Here is an 18,165-nt window from a genome sequence, read left to right as displayed (position 1 = left end):
CCATTTTTAATTAAAATATACACAAAATGAAAAAAATAAATTATTTGGTGGCTTGGGCATGTCCACTATAGTGTAAAACATGGGCGTTGGTGGCCCGACCACGATTTTATGGCTTGGCCTCGTTTTGTGGCTTGGCCCGGCCAACTATAGTGGACACTGTAACATTTAAAGCATTGAGTTCATATTTTCGGAACACTATATTGACATTTTCATCCAAAATCCTAATTTTGAGTTTTTTTTATCTTTTTCGATTTAATTAATTAAAACAAAAATTACACGTGGCAAATTGTAAACCACACGTTATCTAAAATCCTATGGCTTTAAATTAGTTGTAGTTAGCAGTTAAATGATGAGTTAGCAATTAATAACTCACCTCGGTTGAATTATTCATTTTTACTTTGATGCTTTTCACATTTATTATAAAAATTTATGGTACCTATTAAGTAGCAAATCGAAAGAAAATAAAGAGTTGACTTATCTTTTAATTTTCTTTATTTGTTAAATATATAGAATACAATAAAATGCAGGCTTAAACAAATATGGCATTCACCCATACATACAAATACAATAATCACCTGATAACTTCAACTGGAACACAAATACCAACAGCAACTAATTTGCCTCGCCTAACCAAATCTTTGTGCCTCTGACAACAACAATCACCCTCTCAGTTTGCACTCCCTGGTTTTTTTTTTCAAAAAGCAAATAAAGATTATCAAAACCGGGCTTTTCTTTTCCGGGCAGTGTACTTTGAATCAGCTGGAACAACATTTCCCTTTCTTCGCATTTTTTCCTTCTTTTCCATAACCCACTCTCTTCCCTTCACCTTCTTGTTTAGTTTATGCTTCTTCCTTGGCCTGTGCCTGTCTGATACAGAAACCTGCAGTGCGGTGCACACACAATTTAGCAACAAGCTACATTATGCGAGAGTTCATCAAGTCCGCTCACGAAAAGCACTTACTGACTGATTTTCTTCATCTCCACTGAAATCTTCATCCTCAGAACAACCCTCTTCATCTTCACCTCTTGCCTGTGGAGTGGCACTGCTCAACGATGCTTGACTACACGTGAGCACGAGGAATTCTTTTCTCATCTTGGTGCTGTAACAATGATAAAGAGCTGAATAAAAACCTTCAACAAGAGTTGGTATAATGGTTTGTAAATTTCATAGTACGTTCTTATTCTACTTTATGTATTTTACCTTTCCCATTTAATGATTATGTTGATCAAGTGAAGCTACTTCAAAGATTTTCCAAGGAAGGAAACATAGAGCCCATTATATTAGAACGAATCACATTTGCAAGCATAAAAGAAAGGACAGCTCTACTATGTTCCACATACCCATGTGGGAAATCAACAACTACACCCCCAGAGAACCCAGCTCGCATAGCAGATCCCAGGATCAGCTCACGTTGTGCCAAATTTTCAGGACTGCCCTAGCTCCCCGTGCCAAGCATCGGTACAGTGACCCAAAGAAGGCTCTAAAATCATACAATAATAATACGAGTCATACTACTAGAACAAAAGAGAAGTAAATTGTTTTTTCAATGAGGAAAGCATGGCTGAGTCATGACAGTCGTGCAAAATAAGAAGGATCAAGATGTAAGACATCACATACTTCAGTCTCAGGCGTGGCTCATGGGAAGATCTATCAGCATTGCATAACCACTAGTTTGACAAATGAAAAGGTAAGATCAAGTTAGCACATACTCCACCAATTATACATGTAGAAATGTGTTTCATTTCATCTAGGCCAACTACTGGAATATTAAAACCAAATAGATATATGGCTAATAAATTGAGAAATAAAAATTACGATGCTCAATTTGCTTTTTAAATTTGCATTTGAGTAAACTTGATGAAAATCATCTAAAATACTGAAATACAGAAAATAAAGTGAAAAGTGAAATACCAAATGTTTTCACAATCAATAAAATGAGTGACATGGATGCAACTTCTTATAAGGATATATGCAATTTTAGTACATGCACCACCCGATATCAAGGCCTTGCACCCGTCATGGTTCTTGCAATTGGAGATGGAGTGTGTGAGCGTGAGTGCATGATAATAGTAACTAAGCTATCAAGATGTTATTAATATGCAAATGCATCCACAACAAGCCTTATTCCTCTCGTACACTAAAGGAGTAAACGGTCATTATTGATTGCATATATTACCTTCACGAAAAGTAAAAATATATGAAGAAGAGTTGAAAATGAACCTGCACAGCTGAGATACTTATTGCACCATCAATAACTCCTGGGCGAACCCCTAAGCCCTACATAATTCATCATAATTGAAAAGTGTATGTTATAAACAGAACAATACACATGAAAGTTCAGATTCTTGAAAGATTGGGTACATGAACAATTTGGCAGTGTAATTAGCCAAAATCAAGTACAAAAACACACATGCAACTATGGAGCTTATGAGGTGTGTGTGAGAGAGAAAGAAATGGAACTGTCCAATGTGTTTAGGTTCCTCATCACCCACCACGTAAAAGCATAAGCATTACATTCAAATTTCAAACTTAGATAAACAACCAATTCCAAAGATTCTGGCTCTATAAAAAGATGGATTAAGTTCTCAAAGTATAGTAGCTTAGCCGATCTTCTTGGTATGCTGCCATACATGAGTTTATGAAAAATTCCAACAACCATTCTCTCAACAGGAACAAAATAAAAGGGGAGTCTTGCTCGATAACAGAGCACCTCACTTTCTGGAAAACTTAAAACTTATAAACATATAAATGGAAATGATACAAACATCTATAAGTACAGACCCTGAATACATGAGGTTTGGGCAAAGATATAGTACTACAAGTTTTGCAATATTCAGACTATCTAGAAGTGCAGACATAAAATTTGAGAGTTTTGGCTTACCTGACCCATGTCACCAAGTATAAGGTCACCCTCAGCTTCACGCTCCAATGCAACATCTGGGGTAAGAACAAATTAGTTAAAAATCACAGAGCTAAGGCTAATGAGCAGAGCTAGCAGATAAATATGATGGTTGGTTGTAGCATACTTAGCATTGAGCCAGATATATCTAGACCAATCCAGTGGTGCCCGTTCTCAGTCAATGTCTCCCCACTAAGTCCAGATCCACAACCTGAACAAACCAAATATTGAAATTCTTGACAAAGTCATGAGATGGCAGGAAGAGGCACATAAATATCACACAATGAATCACAGCCAAGTATAGTGGCGAGGTATATACATTACATCCGGAAAACTCTGCATCAGTCAAAGGTAACCGCTTTGTTTCTACAAGTCTCGTGATCGTGTATAAACTTTCATTGTAGTTTCAAACGATGTAAAACAAAATCTCAGAAGATACAGTAGTAGGGAATGCACGAATAAACACAACAATTGAAGGTGATACGACATGTAAAAATCATCATCACAAAAGTGAAGTCTTCTCAATCTGCAATGTACTACTACTAGTACATAAGGAGAGATTTCGGAAAAAGGGGCTCAATTCGCAGGCCTTTCGAAATTTGACATTAAATTTATTGCCCTTTCGAAATATGAGATCGTGGCGTGCGAATTTTTCGGAATATGGGATTTTCAAATTTTCATGTATTTTCACTTATTATTTATTATTTCTTTCATTATATTTAACAACTGACCGAATTATCCCTAATAATTTTTAACACAATTTTTGATTTATTTTTTTCCATCAACCACCATCTCCAGCTCCAAACCCTCCCACGCTCTCATGGCGGAAAACGCCCATTTCAATTCCTCCACCCACCAAGGCCAAATTCCTTCACAATTGCATAAACCATTTGCTAATCTAACTGTAAAGGTCCCAACATCCAATTCCAATTTTCTTTCATGTAATCTGCAAATTAAGTCAAACCTTAAAGAACGCGGAATTGAATTAAGAATTTAACTGGGAAAAATGAGGCTGCCCGGGCTGGAATGGCACCGGGCAGCAGCTGTAATATACGCCTGCTGGAGGCAACGGCGGCAGTTTGACTGCGGACAGCAGTAGCAGCTGCCCTCGGAGGATAGCAGGCAACCCGTAACGAAGAAGAAGAGGCGCCAAGATCTTCTTTTGAGAGAGGAGATCGAAAGGGAAAAGAGAAGGAGTCGAGAATCTAGTGTGCCGGACAGAGGACGCAATTGTGTTAAGACGGAGGAGGAATTTGAGTTTTTTCTAACTGAATTTCTTTTAGATGGATCATGGGAGAGAAAGGGGATCATGGGAGAGAAAGGGGAGGAGGAGAATTAGGGTGGAGGCGGCAGTGGTAATTTCTAAAATTGGAGTTGAAAAAAATTCAAATTATGCTGTAAATATTATGGGTAATTTGGTTAATTTGCAAATATTATAATAAAAATAATTAGTGAAAATACATGAAAATTCAAAAATCACATGTTTCGAAAAAATCCCACGCCACGATCTCATATTTCGAAAGGTTAACGAATTTAATGTCAAATTTCAAAAGGCTTGCGAATTGAGCCCCTTTTTCCGAAATCTCTCAGTAAGGATTGTAGCATATGTTAAGTAAATTACCGATATCAAGCAGCAGTCTTGGAACGCCATCCTGAGGCAGAGCAAGAAGCTCCAGTGCTCTATCAGTAAGTTTGGCCTTTCCACAAATAAGAAAGCAGCAGCAAAATCAATTGACGGATTCTACTTGATCAATGGAAGACAAGAATTGTATTTAAACCTGAATATCGATGATGCGAGACGAGGAGTTGTATTTACGAGCTTCGTCGTCGTTATAGAATATCTCAGGCGGCGCTTGAAGCTCCGGTCGCGATGTCATTTTTTTGTCCCAAAAACGACTCCAAACTCTTTGTGAAGCTATCAACTACTACTCCGTAGAGTATGATATAAATCCTACCCGTAGCTCTATCCAATGTCATAATATTATTATTATTATTATTATTATTATTATTATTATTATTCCCTCCCTCTCATTGAAAATGACGCACTTCCCTTTTTCATTTGTCTCATTTAAGATGATTTTTTAACATCTAAATCTCTATTTTATTTCCCCTCTTACTTTACTCTCTCAATTTAACACACAAAATAAAGTTATATAAATTCCGAGCCACCCAAATAAGAGGTCACCTTCTTTGAGACGGAGGAAGTATTAGTAACAGTAGTATGTTGAATAAAAAAAACTAAAAAAACAGCATGCACGAATAAAGTTATTTTATTATTTTTAAAAATAAAAATACACTATAATCCTTATTTGAGACAAATTAAAAAAGATAAATGGTCATCTTTAATCCAATACTCCTGTAAAATTATTAGTCGAGAAGAAAAGGGTCCATTTTGACGTAAGAGCATCCACAATAGGTAGGACTAGCCAATAGTCTAGCACTAGAACTAACCACAGTCTGTCATACCACTAGGACTAACCACAGCCCCATAATAGCCTAGCATTAGAACTAGCTGGCGCTATAACCAATAAAACAAATGCACAAATTCTCAAATACGGAATTAAAAATTTGACACGAATACAGAGAAAATGCAACCATTTTATTTCCTAGAAAAACATACATATTTCAATCTTTTTAAAAAAAATGAGAGTGTAGATAGAGAAACTCGTTAATACAAGTGATGCAAATGAAATGAAGTGCAACGAGCCGTATATATAGAGTTGAATTAAAAAAACGCTAGCCGATCGCTCACCGATCGCGTCAGCACAATAGCGGACGACCGCTCATCCACCTCTTTCGTCCGTCATGCTTGCCGCATGCAATAGCGGACGAACGCGACGCCCGAGCCGCTAGTCGGTCGCTAGCGTGTGCTTTCGTCCGCTATTGCGATGCTCTAACAAATTAAATGTACTCCCTCTGTTCCATGTTAATATAGTCATTTTTTCTATTTCGGAAAGTTCCAAGTTAATTGAGTCATTTCTACTTTTGGTAAAAAGTAATCTTCTCTCTTACTTTATTCTCTCATCATCTCTCTTACTTTATTTTCTCTTATTTTATTCACCATCCACTTAACACACTATTCTTAAACTCCGTGGCGGAAAAAAATGTGTCTAAAGTACTCCCCCCGTCCCACATTAAGAGTCACTTTTTGTCATAAAAATCCGTCCCAGTTCAAGAGTCACATTTAGAATTTTTCATATTTGGTCATACAATTTTACCCCATTGATCACCAAAATTACATCAAAATGTCATTATCTATATTAAAATAAACAAAAACAAAAATAAAAAACTCCAAAAAGCCAAAAGGACTCACCTTCAACCAACTCACTTCATTTATTATACAATCTACCATCTCACTTCATTTACATATTCCACCATCTCACTTCATTTATTACACACTTCAACTTTTTCTTAAAACTCGAGCCATAACAATAAGTGACTCATAATCCGGGAGGGAGTATAAATGATAAAGTAATGTAAGCTTTTATTGGATAGTACAGGGGTAGCTCGGGAATTACCATTTATAAGGAGACAAGCAAAAGCTTCTCCCATAGCTATAATAAATAATGCTTCTCTCTTTCTGCGGCTCAAATTCTCCTAAAACATCATTCCACATAATCTCAAAATCCCAGCTCCCATTTTGGCTTTCGCTTTCTTTCTCTCTCTGGTAAATCCTAATTTCTCAGAAATGTCGATGGCAATTTTCTCCCCAAAGCTTCCATCTTTCACCCCTCACTCTCATTCCAAAACCCATCTAGGTTTGAGACCTAGTTATCTCCCCCTCAGACACCTCGAGAAGCTTCAACCCCCCTTGGTCTTGAGCTCCGACAGCGCCTCTGGTGTGGCTCCTGCTGCTCCGGAGGAGACTTCTGCTGTGGAGTCTCTTGGCTCCAACGGCTCTGCAACACCGCCGCCGGTGGCAGTGGAGTCTGTCAATGGTTTTCAGGATGCTAGGTGGGTTGGGGGAACTTGGGACTTGAAGCAGTTTGAGAAAGATGGCAACACTAACTGGGATGCTGTCATTGATGCTGGTCCACTTCTCTCTCTCTCCCTCTCTCCAAAGACACTTGGTTTATCTTAATTGTTTCAGCTCTTGCTCTATTATTGTCTTTTCTATGTATCAAAAATCGAATCTTTAAAATGTGGGGGTGAATAGGAGAAGGTAACCTCTCTTTGTCTTCAATTTCTTTGTGGTATTTAGTAATTCTAGTTCTATTTCAATACACGTTGATTCATCTAGTAAAGGTGGGATTAGTGAGCCAATGTATACACTTCAAATAAAGTAAAGATCGTATCTTGATTGCTAAAGAACTTTGAAGATCTTCAACCCAATTGTTGTCTCGGCTTCAAATTTTGTTATTTCTGTCAGAAATGATAAAGTGATGAAATCCCCTTCTACATATGTTTGGATTGTTGCCGTTTCAGTCCAACCATAATGTAACCATTCACTTCCACTTCTTTGACCTCAGCTTAATTGTACAAGGAAGTTTATTCAAAATTTCAAATCATATGTAAACTCCCTTTTCTGAAAAGCAAAATACTTGTGTCGGATTTAAATTACTCTAATAAGTTGGTCCCTCATTGATCAGCTGGTGATTAGACTCACCTCTTTCTGTCTCTTTGTGTATTGCAGAGGTGAAGAGGAGGAAGTGGATGGAAGACAGCCCGCAATCATCAAACAATGATGAGCCTGTTGTTTTCGACACTTCCATTATTCCTTGGTGGGCATGGATGAAAAGGTTCCATCTTCCCGAAGCCGAGCTGCTAAATGGTTGGTTTGCACATTCATTTTCTCTACCTAAGGTTGTAAGAATCACTACAGGTTGAGCAAGTTGGTGGGCTCTTATGCAGGTCGTGCTGCAATGGTCGGATTCTTCATGGCCTACTTTGTGGACAGCCTCACCGGGGTAGGTCTGGTTGATCAAATGGGCAACTTCTTCTGTAAAACGCTGTTGTTTGTAGCTGTAGCAGGTGTGCTTCTTGTAAGAAAGAATGAGGACTTTGAAACCATCAAGAAATTGGTGGACGAGACGACATTCTACGATAAGCAGTGGCAAGCTGCCTGGCAGGATGAGACATCAGAGAAGAAGTAGTAGTTACTAGGGAGATTTTGCAGACCAATTCTCTTGCAATTGTGCCTTTGTTTACAAGTGCTTTTTCTTCTTGAATCGCAATATTATGATTGTTATCCACTCATCTTATTTTGATTGCTCAAAGCTTCACTCCAAGAGTGTCTAACTTGTTTTGGCTTTGCTAAGATTCTCCCTATAAGCTCTTTAAAACATCCATCGAATTAAGATGTTATGTTTTGTTCATGCTTTTTGAAAGCAAGAACTATAGGTTTCATAGTTTTGCTCAAGTTCAAAAATCAAGTAAGAAAAGTTAGAAATGTAAATCATGTTGTTTGTTGGATTGACTACTCATCAAGCTAAGTTTCAGAATTGTTGTAAACTAATCGAGCTGAGTTTAATACTAGTCGACTAATAATCAAGTGTTCGAGTTCGACTTGAGTTCCACTCGAGCTTATGTCTTGTTGTTTGAACTCGGTCACCTTCGCCCCTACATATACATCGTGCATGAGCTTTCACCAAAATAGAATTCGTACAATTGCATTCATATAAAAAAGTGAAAAACTAAATGGATGATTTAGTGTAACGGTAACGGCATGCCATCAATATAAGTTTATGCTCTCCCGTTTTACATCCAGGATCCGGTAACGGAGGGGGCGGAATATATAGTATTAGCTTGATTTAGTGCGGACATGACTATTTTTTTCGTTGTTCGGGGCAACGACGGAGATAAACGGAGAGGGCGGACATGATAATTCTACGTCCCGATAAGGGAAAAATAGTCGCACGGAGGGGGTGGACCCCCCGGGATCCGCTAGTCGGCCAGTGTTTATGTCTTACATAAAGCAAGAAAGTACTACTACTACTACTATAAATTACCAAAATGATGAGAATAAATGTTGAATATTTGATTCACAATGGACATAATATATTCAAATTTAATTTCATATTAATTATTTCAAAAAATCAAATATATATGATTTGTAAATAATATTAGAATTCAATTTCATATAATTCTAATTTTAATTTTGTGCACAAACCGTCAACCGACCCGGAAAGAATTCTAATCAAAATATGGTAAGAATTTTAATTGTATTATGATTCGTGTTAGGAGTTTTCACTTATTATAAATATCAATTCATATAGAAGTTCATATAGATAAAGTTTTATTAATATTTTTATTACTATTTCTTTATCATAAAATCGAATCATATTACTGCATTATTTCGTATTTGCAATATCAATTCTCAGTAAAATTGAGACAAAGAGGGCGCGGTGCAGAAGTGAACCGGAAAGCTTAATTCACCGCCAGCGAATTCGTCTCGGTTAGTCTCCATTTATCACCAATTGCAATTTCAGATTCACTTTTCTCAACACTCCTCTTGTTGCGTGATTTCAATTTACGGCGGATGATATTTTACCCTTTTCCCCCTTGCAGCGGTGTTACAACGATTGGCCACATTTTAGGAAAACTTCTTCTTTTGGAGGAAGAAGATGCCATTCAGCTCTAACTTATTTCTTGCTCTACTTGTTATATATTTTTAACTCATACCGCACAGACTTCAAATACTCTCCCTTTGCAATTTCTTCATAAAAATCGGTATGTTGGGAGCAGCTTTAAATCATTATAAACCAATCATTCTTTTCTTCTTGTCTAATTCCAAATTCCTCGATGCCGGATTAAGTTGTTGTTACTCATACGGCAGGATTTGCGAACATGCCTCGCAAAGTGAACTATGGAATTGATTACGATGATGATTATGAAGATGACTATAATGATGACTATGATTATGATTATGATGAAGAGGTTGAAGAAAATGGTGAGTCTTTTTTTTTTTACTTTTTCTATGTTGGCTAATAAAAGTTTGGTGTTGGACTAATAATAGAGCATGTGAAGATAAGAGATTTTGTTTCTCCTCAACTGACTTCCAGTTACAAATTTTGCATTCTTTGTATCACCTGTCTTGCCCTTTGTTGTACACTCTAGTAGGAAGGTGCAAGGCCTGGTAGTAAAAGTTGTGCTCTTATGGAATTCAGTAATTAACTAAGCAGCAGTCATATATTGAAGGGTAGAGGCTACATGCATAAGTATTCACTATTGAATGCGATTTATCTTATCCTGTGCAACTTGGAACCTGGTGAAAGTTTATTTTTCCCCGATTGCGTATTGTGGTCCTTGTTAGATCACCGTTCTATCTCTTTGCTTCTTTGGATATAGAAACTCATGTTGTCTGTACAGTTCATCGCATATTAAAAACTCGAACAGTTATGGGAAAAATAGCAATTTTCTTTCAAGTTTTTACCCTGTGAAAGGAAATAAAAAATATGATGCATCATTAACAGTTGGTTCCTCTAGATTTTTCGAGTAAAGGTTGCATCTTGTGATCCAGGAATGCTGGTTTTGCACCTAATGTTAGAAAACTATTTTTATTCTTTGAAGACATCTAATCATGTAGTTCATCTGAATTTCAATGATGGTATTCAGGAGCTTCTAAATTGATATAAGGTTCAATATTACTTTTTCGATTAAATATCCTCTTATTTGTTTCCTGATAGGTATCACAGCTAAGACGATGCCTGCAAAAGAAGTCAGGACGGCTAAGGTCTGGCGATGCCCAATTTGTACTTACGATAATGAAGATAGTATGTCTGCATGTGATATATGTGGGATCTTACGTAACCCTTTGGTCAAGAGCAATATCCAAATCAATGATGTTGCAGGTAGAACTGTTTGTAACATGTATTTCTCGATTTATATTTTATTTTTTTAATTGTAATTGATTGTTTCGTAACTGAATCACATGCAATAAGGGAAGTGGGGCTGCCTTCTGGACTTCTTATCCTTTCCTCTTTTCAGTGCCACTAGATCGTCAAAGTTTCATTGAAATCTGTTATGAGAAATTACTGATGCCACTTAATCTTTCTTCTTTTTAAATTTGACCATAGGCTAGTGTGGATAATAGTGCATCTAGTCTCTTTTCACCATAGGTTCTTATTATTTTCGTCAAATCCTTCATAGAGTAGATACTTTCCATGCAGTGGGCGGCAAATGCAAAGATTCTGGAGTATCTGTGATGGCCAAGTCTCTTTTTGCATCATTGCCGCAACATAGAGTCCAACCATTCATCTTTGAAGTGCAGGATGATGTTTCTTCCACAGATAACCACCTTAACTTCCACAAATTCAGAAATATGCGCAGCACTTTTTCGGAATTCAGTAGTGCTTTTAGTAATCAAAATCATAAAAGAGTTAATATAGGTTCGGAACATTTTGAGTCAGTTATCATCACTCGATAATCATATTTTTATGAAAATTATTCTACACACATTAGATGATTATCTGTACCGCAAAGATGAGGACTCATAATCTTTTTAATCTGCTACTTCTTTTCTTTCTTTTCTTTTCTTTTCTTTTCTTTTCTCCATCTATCCTCACTCCCCTGATATTTCACTTGTTGTTGACAGCCCCTTTCAAGTTTAATGTTCCTTCTCCGGATGATTTGGTGTCAAGTGGACTGCAATCACTGAAAATGAAATCCAAAGGTATATCTCTAGTAGTTAGGCTCTATAGTTGCCACTCTTTTGGCAAATAAACTGGCAGATTTTTTTTTCCGGACTAGCCTGTCATATACAATCACCAAAATTTAATAAATCTTCCTCAGATAATCAGAGGGACACAAATATTCCAGTTGAACTGGAGTTGTCTGCTAAGGATCAAGAGTCCACTTCAGCATCAGTAACAAGACAGAGAGGTAATGGAGTTAATGAGAAAGATTATGCTCCAACCAGTGGAAGCATACAAGGGGTGCCTCATAGCAATGTGAATACTGAGGCTATGTCTTCCAAAACTGGAAAAGTAGAACAGTCTATTGAGAGAAAAACAGCATCAATTTCTGACTTCACTCCTGAGACATGGATGATCCCGGAAACAGTTGATGGTGAACTGAGCCAGCTAAATCTTGCGATTGTAAGCATCTGATATTATGTCAGAGGTCATAACAAAACAATTTATTTGCGCCCAAAACTAACGATTTCTTGTGTACTCAGGTTGGCCATGTTGATTCTGGGAAGTCAACACTTTCAGGACGGTTGCTTCATTTATCGGGACGGATATCACAGAAATTGATGCACAAATATGAAAAAGAAGCTAAACAACAGGTAATAGCATTACCAACTTTATATGTTCCAATGGCTCTATATTATATTTATGGATATATAATTATTTTATATGCCCATTGTTATTTGACCAGGGAAAAGGATCTTTTGCTTATGCATGGGCATTAGATGAAAGTGCTGAAGAAAGGGAAAGGGGTATAACAATGACAGTGGGCGTTGCTTTCTTCACTTCCAAAAAATATCACATTGTGCTGCTTGATTCCCCTGGACATAGAGATTTTGTTCCAAACATGATCTCAGGAGCAACACAAGCAGATGCTGCAATTTTAGTTGTTGATGCTTCAATGGGTTCATTTGAAGCTGGCATAGATGCTACTGGGGGGCAAACGAGGGAACATGCACAGCTGATTAGAAGCTTCGGAGTTGATCAGATTATTGTTCTTGTCAACAAAATGGATGTGGTGGGATACTCAAAGGAAAGATTTGATTTTGTGAAGCAGAAACTAGGGACATTTCTCCGCACTTGTGGTTTTAAAGAATCTTCTATTTCATGGGTTCCAGCAAGTGTCATGGAAAATCAGAACTTAGTTGCAAACTCTTCTGATGCACGGCTGTCGTGGTTAGTAGCTGCATTTGCTGTTACTTAGTCTCTCTTTTCCCAAGATTTCTTTGTGTCATCTGTCATGCTATGTATGCCTCTGAAATTATAAATCATTCTTTCACCTTTTTATTTAACTGTTTCTTGATACATCTATTTTACTCAAACTATTTTCGGGTTTGATCTCATGTGTATAAACTGAAGTAATAATACGTTGGACAGCTTGAATTCGTTATTTGGTATAAATCTTTTATCCATAACATGCATAATTTCTGAACGTCGGTCGAGCCTAGAATCTACAGAGCTTCAGAGCATGGTATAACTGCTGCGTTTTCTATCTGTTGCTGGGAAAATAGTTTTTATTTATATAGTGGGTGGTATTGTTAGATTTTTTAATTGCTGTACAATTCTGCAGCACACTGTATTATTCTAGAAACGTACTAGATCAGATGACTATTAAAATATTTGACATTCTGGTTGACTATATTGGATTGTTATTTAGAGCTGAGGCAACCTTCCTCTTATTTTGCTATGCAGGTATAGAGGACCTTTTTTGATGGATGCAATAGATTCTCTGCAACTTCCTGCAAGAGATTACTCCAAACCACTACAAATTCCTATATGTGATGTTAAGTCACAATCCCAAAGTCAGGTGTCGGCATGTGGGAAACTGGAAACTGGAGCTATTAGACCAGGACTTAAGGTAAGAGTGTTTTGTTTTTCTTTACATTTTGATGAAATTGAATCTTTCGTTTAGGGTGAGATATGATCCATTCAGAATTATGACAACATTCTTCTTGAGTAACTCTATACTTCTCAATCCAGTGACATTTTGCACCATATTTAGGAGTGATGTTGTAATTTGACAATTACCTGTCTCGGTTAAAGTTAGACTGGAATAGGATAGGTTACTTTGTAATGGCACTTGTAATTCCATATCATGATTGGTAATATTAGAGATTGTTCATAGTAGAATGAAGGCAGTAAGAAACTTCAAAATGAAGTAGTTTAAAGTTTGGGACTCTAGGATTTTGATCTCTATGTCTGCTTTTAAGATATACTATAAAGTTAAAGTTCCACCTATCCTGCTCTTAGGATGTTTTATTGAAGTGCTTAGGCCTCAGAATATGTTATTAGGACCATACTTCCACTCTGCACTGGTTTAACCTCTTACCATTATAGTTGATTTGTAAGTTGGTGTTTTTTTTTAAATAGAAAATATATGATGAGATTGTTGATGGCTTCCTTCATTAAGGGCACTGGCATCATGCAAATTTTTTCAGTATTTTTCTTCTTTGCAGTATATGTAAGCTGTAAATTAGCACTGCCCTCGTTTCTGCTTTGCTTTGTGGCTTTTTTTGTTTGCAATTTTTATTCTCTCTTCATTTTTTGTTCAGATGATATATCACGTAATGGGAGGATATATGTGTTGTCAGTTCTTAGTATTTTGTTCCCTGCAATGAAAAGGAAACTTCTGTACTTGCATCTGTTTTTAGATACTTTGGTGAATGCAGATTTGCAATTTCCAATAATACATTTTGCCTACAGGTATTGGTTATGCCTTCAAAAGAAATAGCCACAGTTCGCTCGTTGGAACGTGACTCTCAGCCATGTAGTATTGCAAGAGCTGGTGACAACGTAACAGTGAATTTGCAAGGCATTGAGGGCAATCGTGTAACAGCCGGAAGTGTGATATGTCACCCTGACTACCCTGTTCAAGTTGCCAGCCAGTTGGAAATGAAGATTCTGGTCCTTGAAATTTCAACTCCGATTGTTATTGGTTCTCAGGTTAACATCAGAAAACACTAAAATATACTATACTTTTGTAGTTTATATTGTTAAATGATTTGACGTCCACAAACTCCACGATGTTTTTCAGTTGGAGTTTCACATACACCACGCAAAAGAGGCTGCAAAAATTGTGAAGATATTGTCTCTGCTTGATCCAAAGACAGGAAAAGTAACAAAGAAGTCCCCAAGATGCTTGTTGTCCAAGCAGAATGCCATGGTTGAGGTTGGTGCAAAATTTTTCTTTCTGTGACTTTGTGTCTCGTTTTGTTGCGAAGGGTTTGTTTTGATGTTTTGCTACTCGCCGTGGCAGGTGGCTTTGCAAGGTCCGGTATGTGTAGAGGAGTACAGCAGCTGCAGAGCTCTGGGAAGAGTGTTCCTTAGAGCTTCAGGAAGGACTATTGGTCTTGGTGTTGTGACTCAAATCATTAAGAGAGAAAACTAGCTTATGGAGCAGTAGTATTTTGTGACTAGTGTTGTGTTAGCTCACCACTTTTAAGCATAGGTGGGAAATTTTTGCACTCGGTTTCATTTTATAGTTTCTTGCATAAGTTGTTATTTCTTGTGAAATGAAATGAAATGAAAGCGTTTTTGTTTGTTTCAACATTCACCAAAACTGTATTGAAATGAAAGAGTTTTTGTTTCTTAATTGCTGTTTCAACATTCACCAAAACTATAGCTCGAGTCTTCAGATACATGTATAATTGGAAATGTTGAATTCAGCGGCACAATACATGATTAATTATTTTGTGGCATTCCACATCCCCTATGCATCAGCTGTATTTTAGTTGCAGGTAACATGAGAGTTTGCATTTCCTAATCAAATTCTTGTACATTTAACATATTTCACAATGGAGACAGCACCAACATTGCGGACTTTGCTTTGGCCCTCAAACACAACGATTGGGAGGAAGAACCACTTAACAACCATCATAGCTAAAACCCCAACACCAAATTCTACGTTTTCTATTCCTAAGCTTCTTTCTTTGATCACAAACAAGCTTGCATGCAATCCACCATAATCATTAGTTACAAAATCTTCCCTCTTCATAGTAAAAAATGTCTATTACATGAGGCTAGTTAAGTTTTTCAGTTACATTTCAAAAAAAAACAAGGATAATGATGTCACTACATCAATCTTCTCCACCAATTTCTGTGGCTTCTGACCTCCGGTTTGCTTCCTCCCGTTCTGCACAAGCCACAATCAATAATGAGCATAAACATGCAATTGACAAGTGATACGATGATTATCATCTTCATGTTTTATTTTGCACAACAATGGATGTGTTGACAGATGTACTAAAGGAGAGTGGCTGGGGTTCAACCAAAGTCTGTTGTGTTGCCAAAGGCATAACAAATGCTCACCAATGAATAACCAAGGTTTCAAATGTGTTTTATGCCTTATTGCCTCAAAATCATGCTTTACCAAAAGTCAGCCATAGCCCATATGCAAAATTATCCCAAATAAATCATGATAAAGTTGCATAGAGGAGATCCAGAATGCCTTCCAGCAGTTCAACCATATATAATAATCTTACACACAAGAACTAATTTGGATTATTATTGTGTACACATGAGGCAGCTACACCAGAGAGGTGCTGTAACATAATCTAAAGCTACTAAATACAAGCTCTGTGCCAGCTGAGTTAAATAATTTCCTCAAATCCTCCAAAACTCAACACCTAAAAAATTACTGCATTTTTCAAGTCACAGTATAACTCCTTAACTTAATTTCTTTTCCCTTCCCCTTTAGGAATATATCATCATCCTCAAAAGTAAATCAAAGTCAATCGATTCTGAAGCAATCAAACCACAAGCTTGTCTGAGCACAGTTTCGTAACTTTTCTCAATCATGCGATACCTAATCCTCTCAGCAAGCTTAAATCACAGCATTTTCTACAGCTAAAAAATTTAAATAAAAAATCACAGCACAAACAATACTAGTTTTAATGTTTCATTAATGAAGAAGCTAGTTGAGAAGTAAAAGAGACTTGTTAGGAGAAAACTACGTAAATCAAATGCACTAGGGGCAGGAGACATGAAAATGTTAACAAGAACAAGAGAAACCATCTCAAATAACCAGTAAATTGGACAACCAAGGTCAAATGTCTAGGAAAAAGATAGCATACCCATGAGTATTAACATAGCCTTCTGAGTGCGCCTTTCGAGCTTGTCAAGCCGCTTCTGCACATCCCTTCGCAAATCCCAATTTGGTTTCTTTGGTGCTATGTTGAGGAAAGGATCCTATTTGATTTAAATCACAACAGTTAATATCAAAGGATAGTACTATATTCGATTTGAGAGGGAGCAAGATAGGGGATGGTGAGGACACGTGATAAACTACTACCTCTGTATTTTCCTCTGGTGGAGGAGCTGCAAGTACAGGGTCTATGAATTTAGGCAACACGGGCGGGGCAAGTTTACCCTCTTGCAATTGCTTGTCGTGAGGAAGGTAATTCCTAAATTTCATATTAACATTGCTAGGAGAAACAGAGATAAGCAGTCAGGAACATAGTCCATACAAATTCTAGCAAAATACTAGTAGAAAATAGCAATGAATGGCTTCAAAGGAAAATTATATGAACTCATTCGTGAATAAAATAAAGAGATTGACGAAATAGATCAAAATGAAAAAAATATATGGCCATAAGGGAAGTGCACAAACCCTAATCATAAACTGTGAGCAGCAGAATTAAAGATTAGAAGGAATCTTACTCATTTTCTTTCTCCTCGGGTTGATTCTCAGAAGCAGCATCGTCGTCGGGAGTGTTGAGGAGTTCCTGAGCAGCCCTAAGGGCTCTCAGCCTCTCTCTGCGAGCCGCCGCCGCAGCATCGAGCGATTCATCGTCTCCACCGCCCATGTTCACCGATCAAGTAGTGTGCTATTAGGATTTATGTACGCTTTCACTCAAAAACTTGGTTTATCAAATTCCAATACCTCAACCCTAAAATCTAAATACTCCCAACTTTATTTTATGATTTTTGGTAATTGAAAATTAATTCACGGAAAATTAAATTCTACCATTTGCACCTTTGAAAACATTATTTTTCTCATTATGAATAATCTTTAAATATAATATAAATAATTACATTTAAGATACTTTTGTACTTTAATAACATTATTAAGTGCACCAATTTTCAAATACAGTAACTCTTGTTTCATACTCTATTTGGGGTAATTACACCTTATATAGGAGTAGTAAAAAAAATCTGAAAACTGAATATCCAAACCGATCTAAATCGAAATTTTGAAATTTAATTTGGTTTTTTCGATTTTTGGTTCAGTTTAAAATAATTTTTTTTTTCGATTTTCGATTCGGTTCGGACAAAAAAACTGATTGTATTTTTTATATAATGTATTATATTCTGTATACCGTATATTCTAAATATATATAGAATATATTATTTTATGGTTTTGTATGTTTATTTTTCAGTTTTTCAGTTTTTTTAAAATCTCATATAGGAGTAATTTCGATTTTTTCGTTATATATTTTTCTCTTAAAGTTTTCAGCTATATCACTCACCATTATTCCTCCTACAATATTACATGAAAATACACTATACAACTCCACTATTTAGGTGAAGAATGATCATGGTTGGTTATTTACAGAATAAATATAATCCCTATAATTGACTAAAACTCGTATTCGTGTAAATCTGCATGAAGTTTGCCATCGGTAGACATTCTACTCAAC

At 36.7% G+C, this 18,165-nt stretch overlaps 3 protein-coding genes and 1 pseudogene across 4 annotated transcripts; 2 read left to right on the top strand and 2 right to left on the bottom strand.

The window, feature by feature from the left end:
- Window positions 1-457: 457 nt before the first annotated feature.
- On the bottom strand, window positions 458-4,216 carry LOC125197333 (annotated as a pseudogene).
- A 2,266-nt stretch (window positions 4,217-6,482) lies between these two features.
- On the top strand, window positions 6,483-8,138 carry LOC125197362 (light-harvesting complex-like protein 3 isotype 1, chloroplastic). The gene is made up of 3 exons (XM_048096095.1): window positions 6,483-6,931; window positions 7,534-7,671; window positions 7,752-8,138. Exons 1-3 carry the CDS (start codon window positions 6,589-6,591, stop codon window positions 7,991-7,993), a joined length of 723 nt encoding a protein of 240 aa, XP_047952052.1. The 5' UTR covers window positions 6,483-6,588; the 3' UTR covers window positions 7,994-8,138.
- A 1,063-nt stretch (window positions 8,139-9,201) lies between these two features.
- Window positions 9,202-15,119, top strand: LOC125194216 (HBS1-like protein). Of its 2 annotated transcripts, XM_048092321.1 has the most exons (13): window positions 9,202-9,294; window positions 9,408-9,569; window positions 9,676-9,789; window positions 10,526-10,690; window positions 11,009-11,227; window positions 11,434-11,511; window positions 11,631-11,935; window positions 12,016-12,126; window positions 12,219-12,703; window positions 13,220-13,385; window positions 14,231-14,470; window positions 14,562-14,696; window positions 14,784-15,119. In XM_048092321.1, the coding sequence occupies exons 3-13, from the start codon at window positions 9,687-9,689 to the stop codon at window positions 14,913-14,915; spliced, it is 2,139 nt and encodes a 712-aa protein (XP_047948278.1). In that variant the 5' UTR covers window positions 9,202-9,294; window positions 9,408-9,569; window positions 9,676-9,686; the 3' UTR covers window positions 14,916-15,119. The 2 variants fall into 2 exon arrangements, with proteins under 2 accessions (XP_047948278.1, XP_047948279.1); XM_048092322.1 differs by lacking the exon at window positions 11,009-11,227.
- A 376-nt stretch (window positions 15,120-15,495) lies between these two features.
- On the bottom strand, window positions 15,496-17,414 carry LOC125194217 (coiled-coil domain-containing protein 12). The gene is made up of 4 exons (XM_048092324.1): window positions 17,186-17,414; window positions 16,818-16,950; window positions 16,600-16,714; window positions 15,496-15,659 (listed from the first exon to the last, which is right to left on the bottom strand). The coding sequence occupies exons 1-4, from the start codon at window positions 17,329-17,331 to the stop codon at window positions 15,604-15,606; spliced, it is 450 nt and encodes a 149-aa protein (XP_047948281.1). The 5' UTR covers window positions 17,332-17,414; the 3' UTR covers window positions 15,496-15,603.
- Between the last annotated feature and the right edge of the window lie 751 nt (window positions 17,415-18,165).

The sequence above is a fragment of the Salvia hispanica genome, chromosome 6 (assembly GCF_023119035.1).
Source record: "Salvia hispanica cultivar TCC Black 2014 chromosome 6, UniMelb_Shisp_WGS_1.0, whole genome shotgun sequence".
Lineage (NCBI taxonomy): Eukaryota > Viridiplantae > Streptophyta > Magnoliopsida > Lamiales > Lamiaceae > Salvia > Salvia hispanica.
The sequence above is the reverse complement of the archived record's forward strand: the minus strand, read 5'-3'. Positions and strand labels throughout refer to the sequence as shown.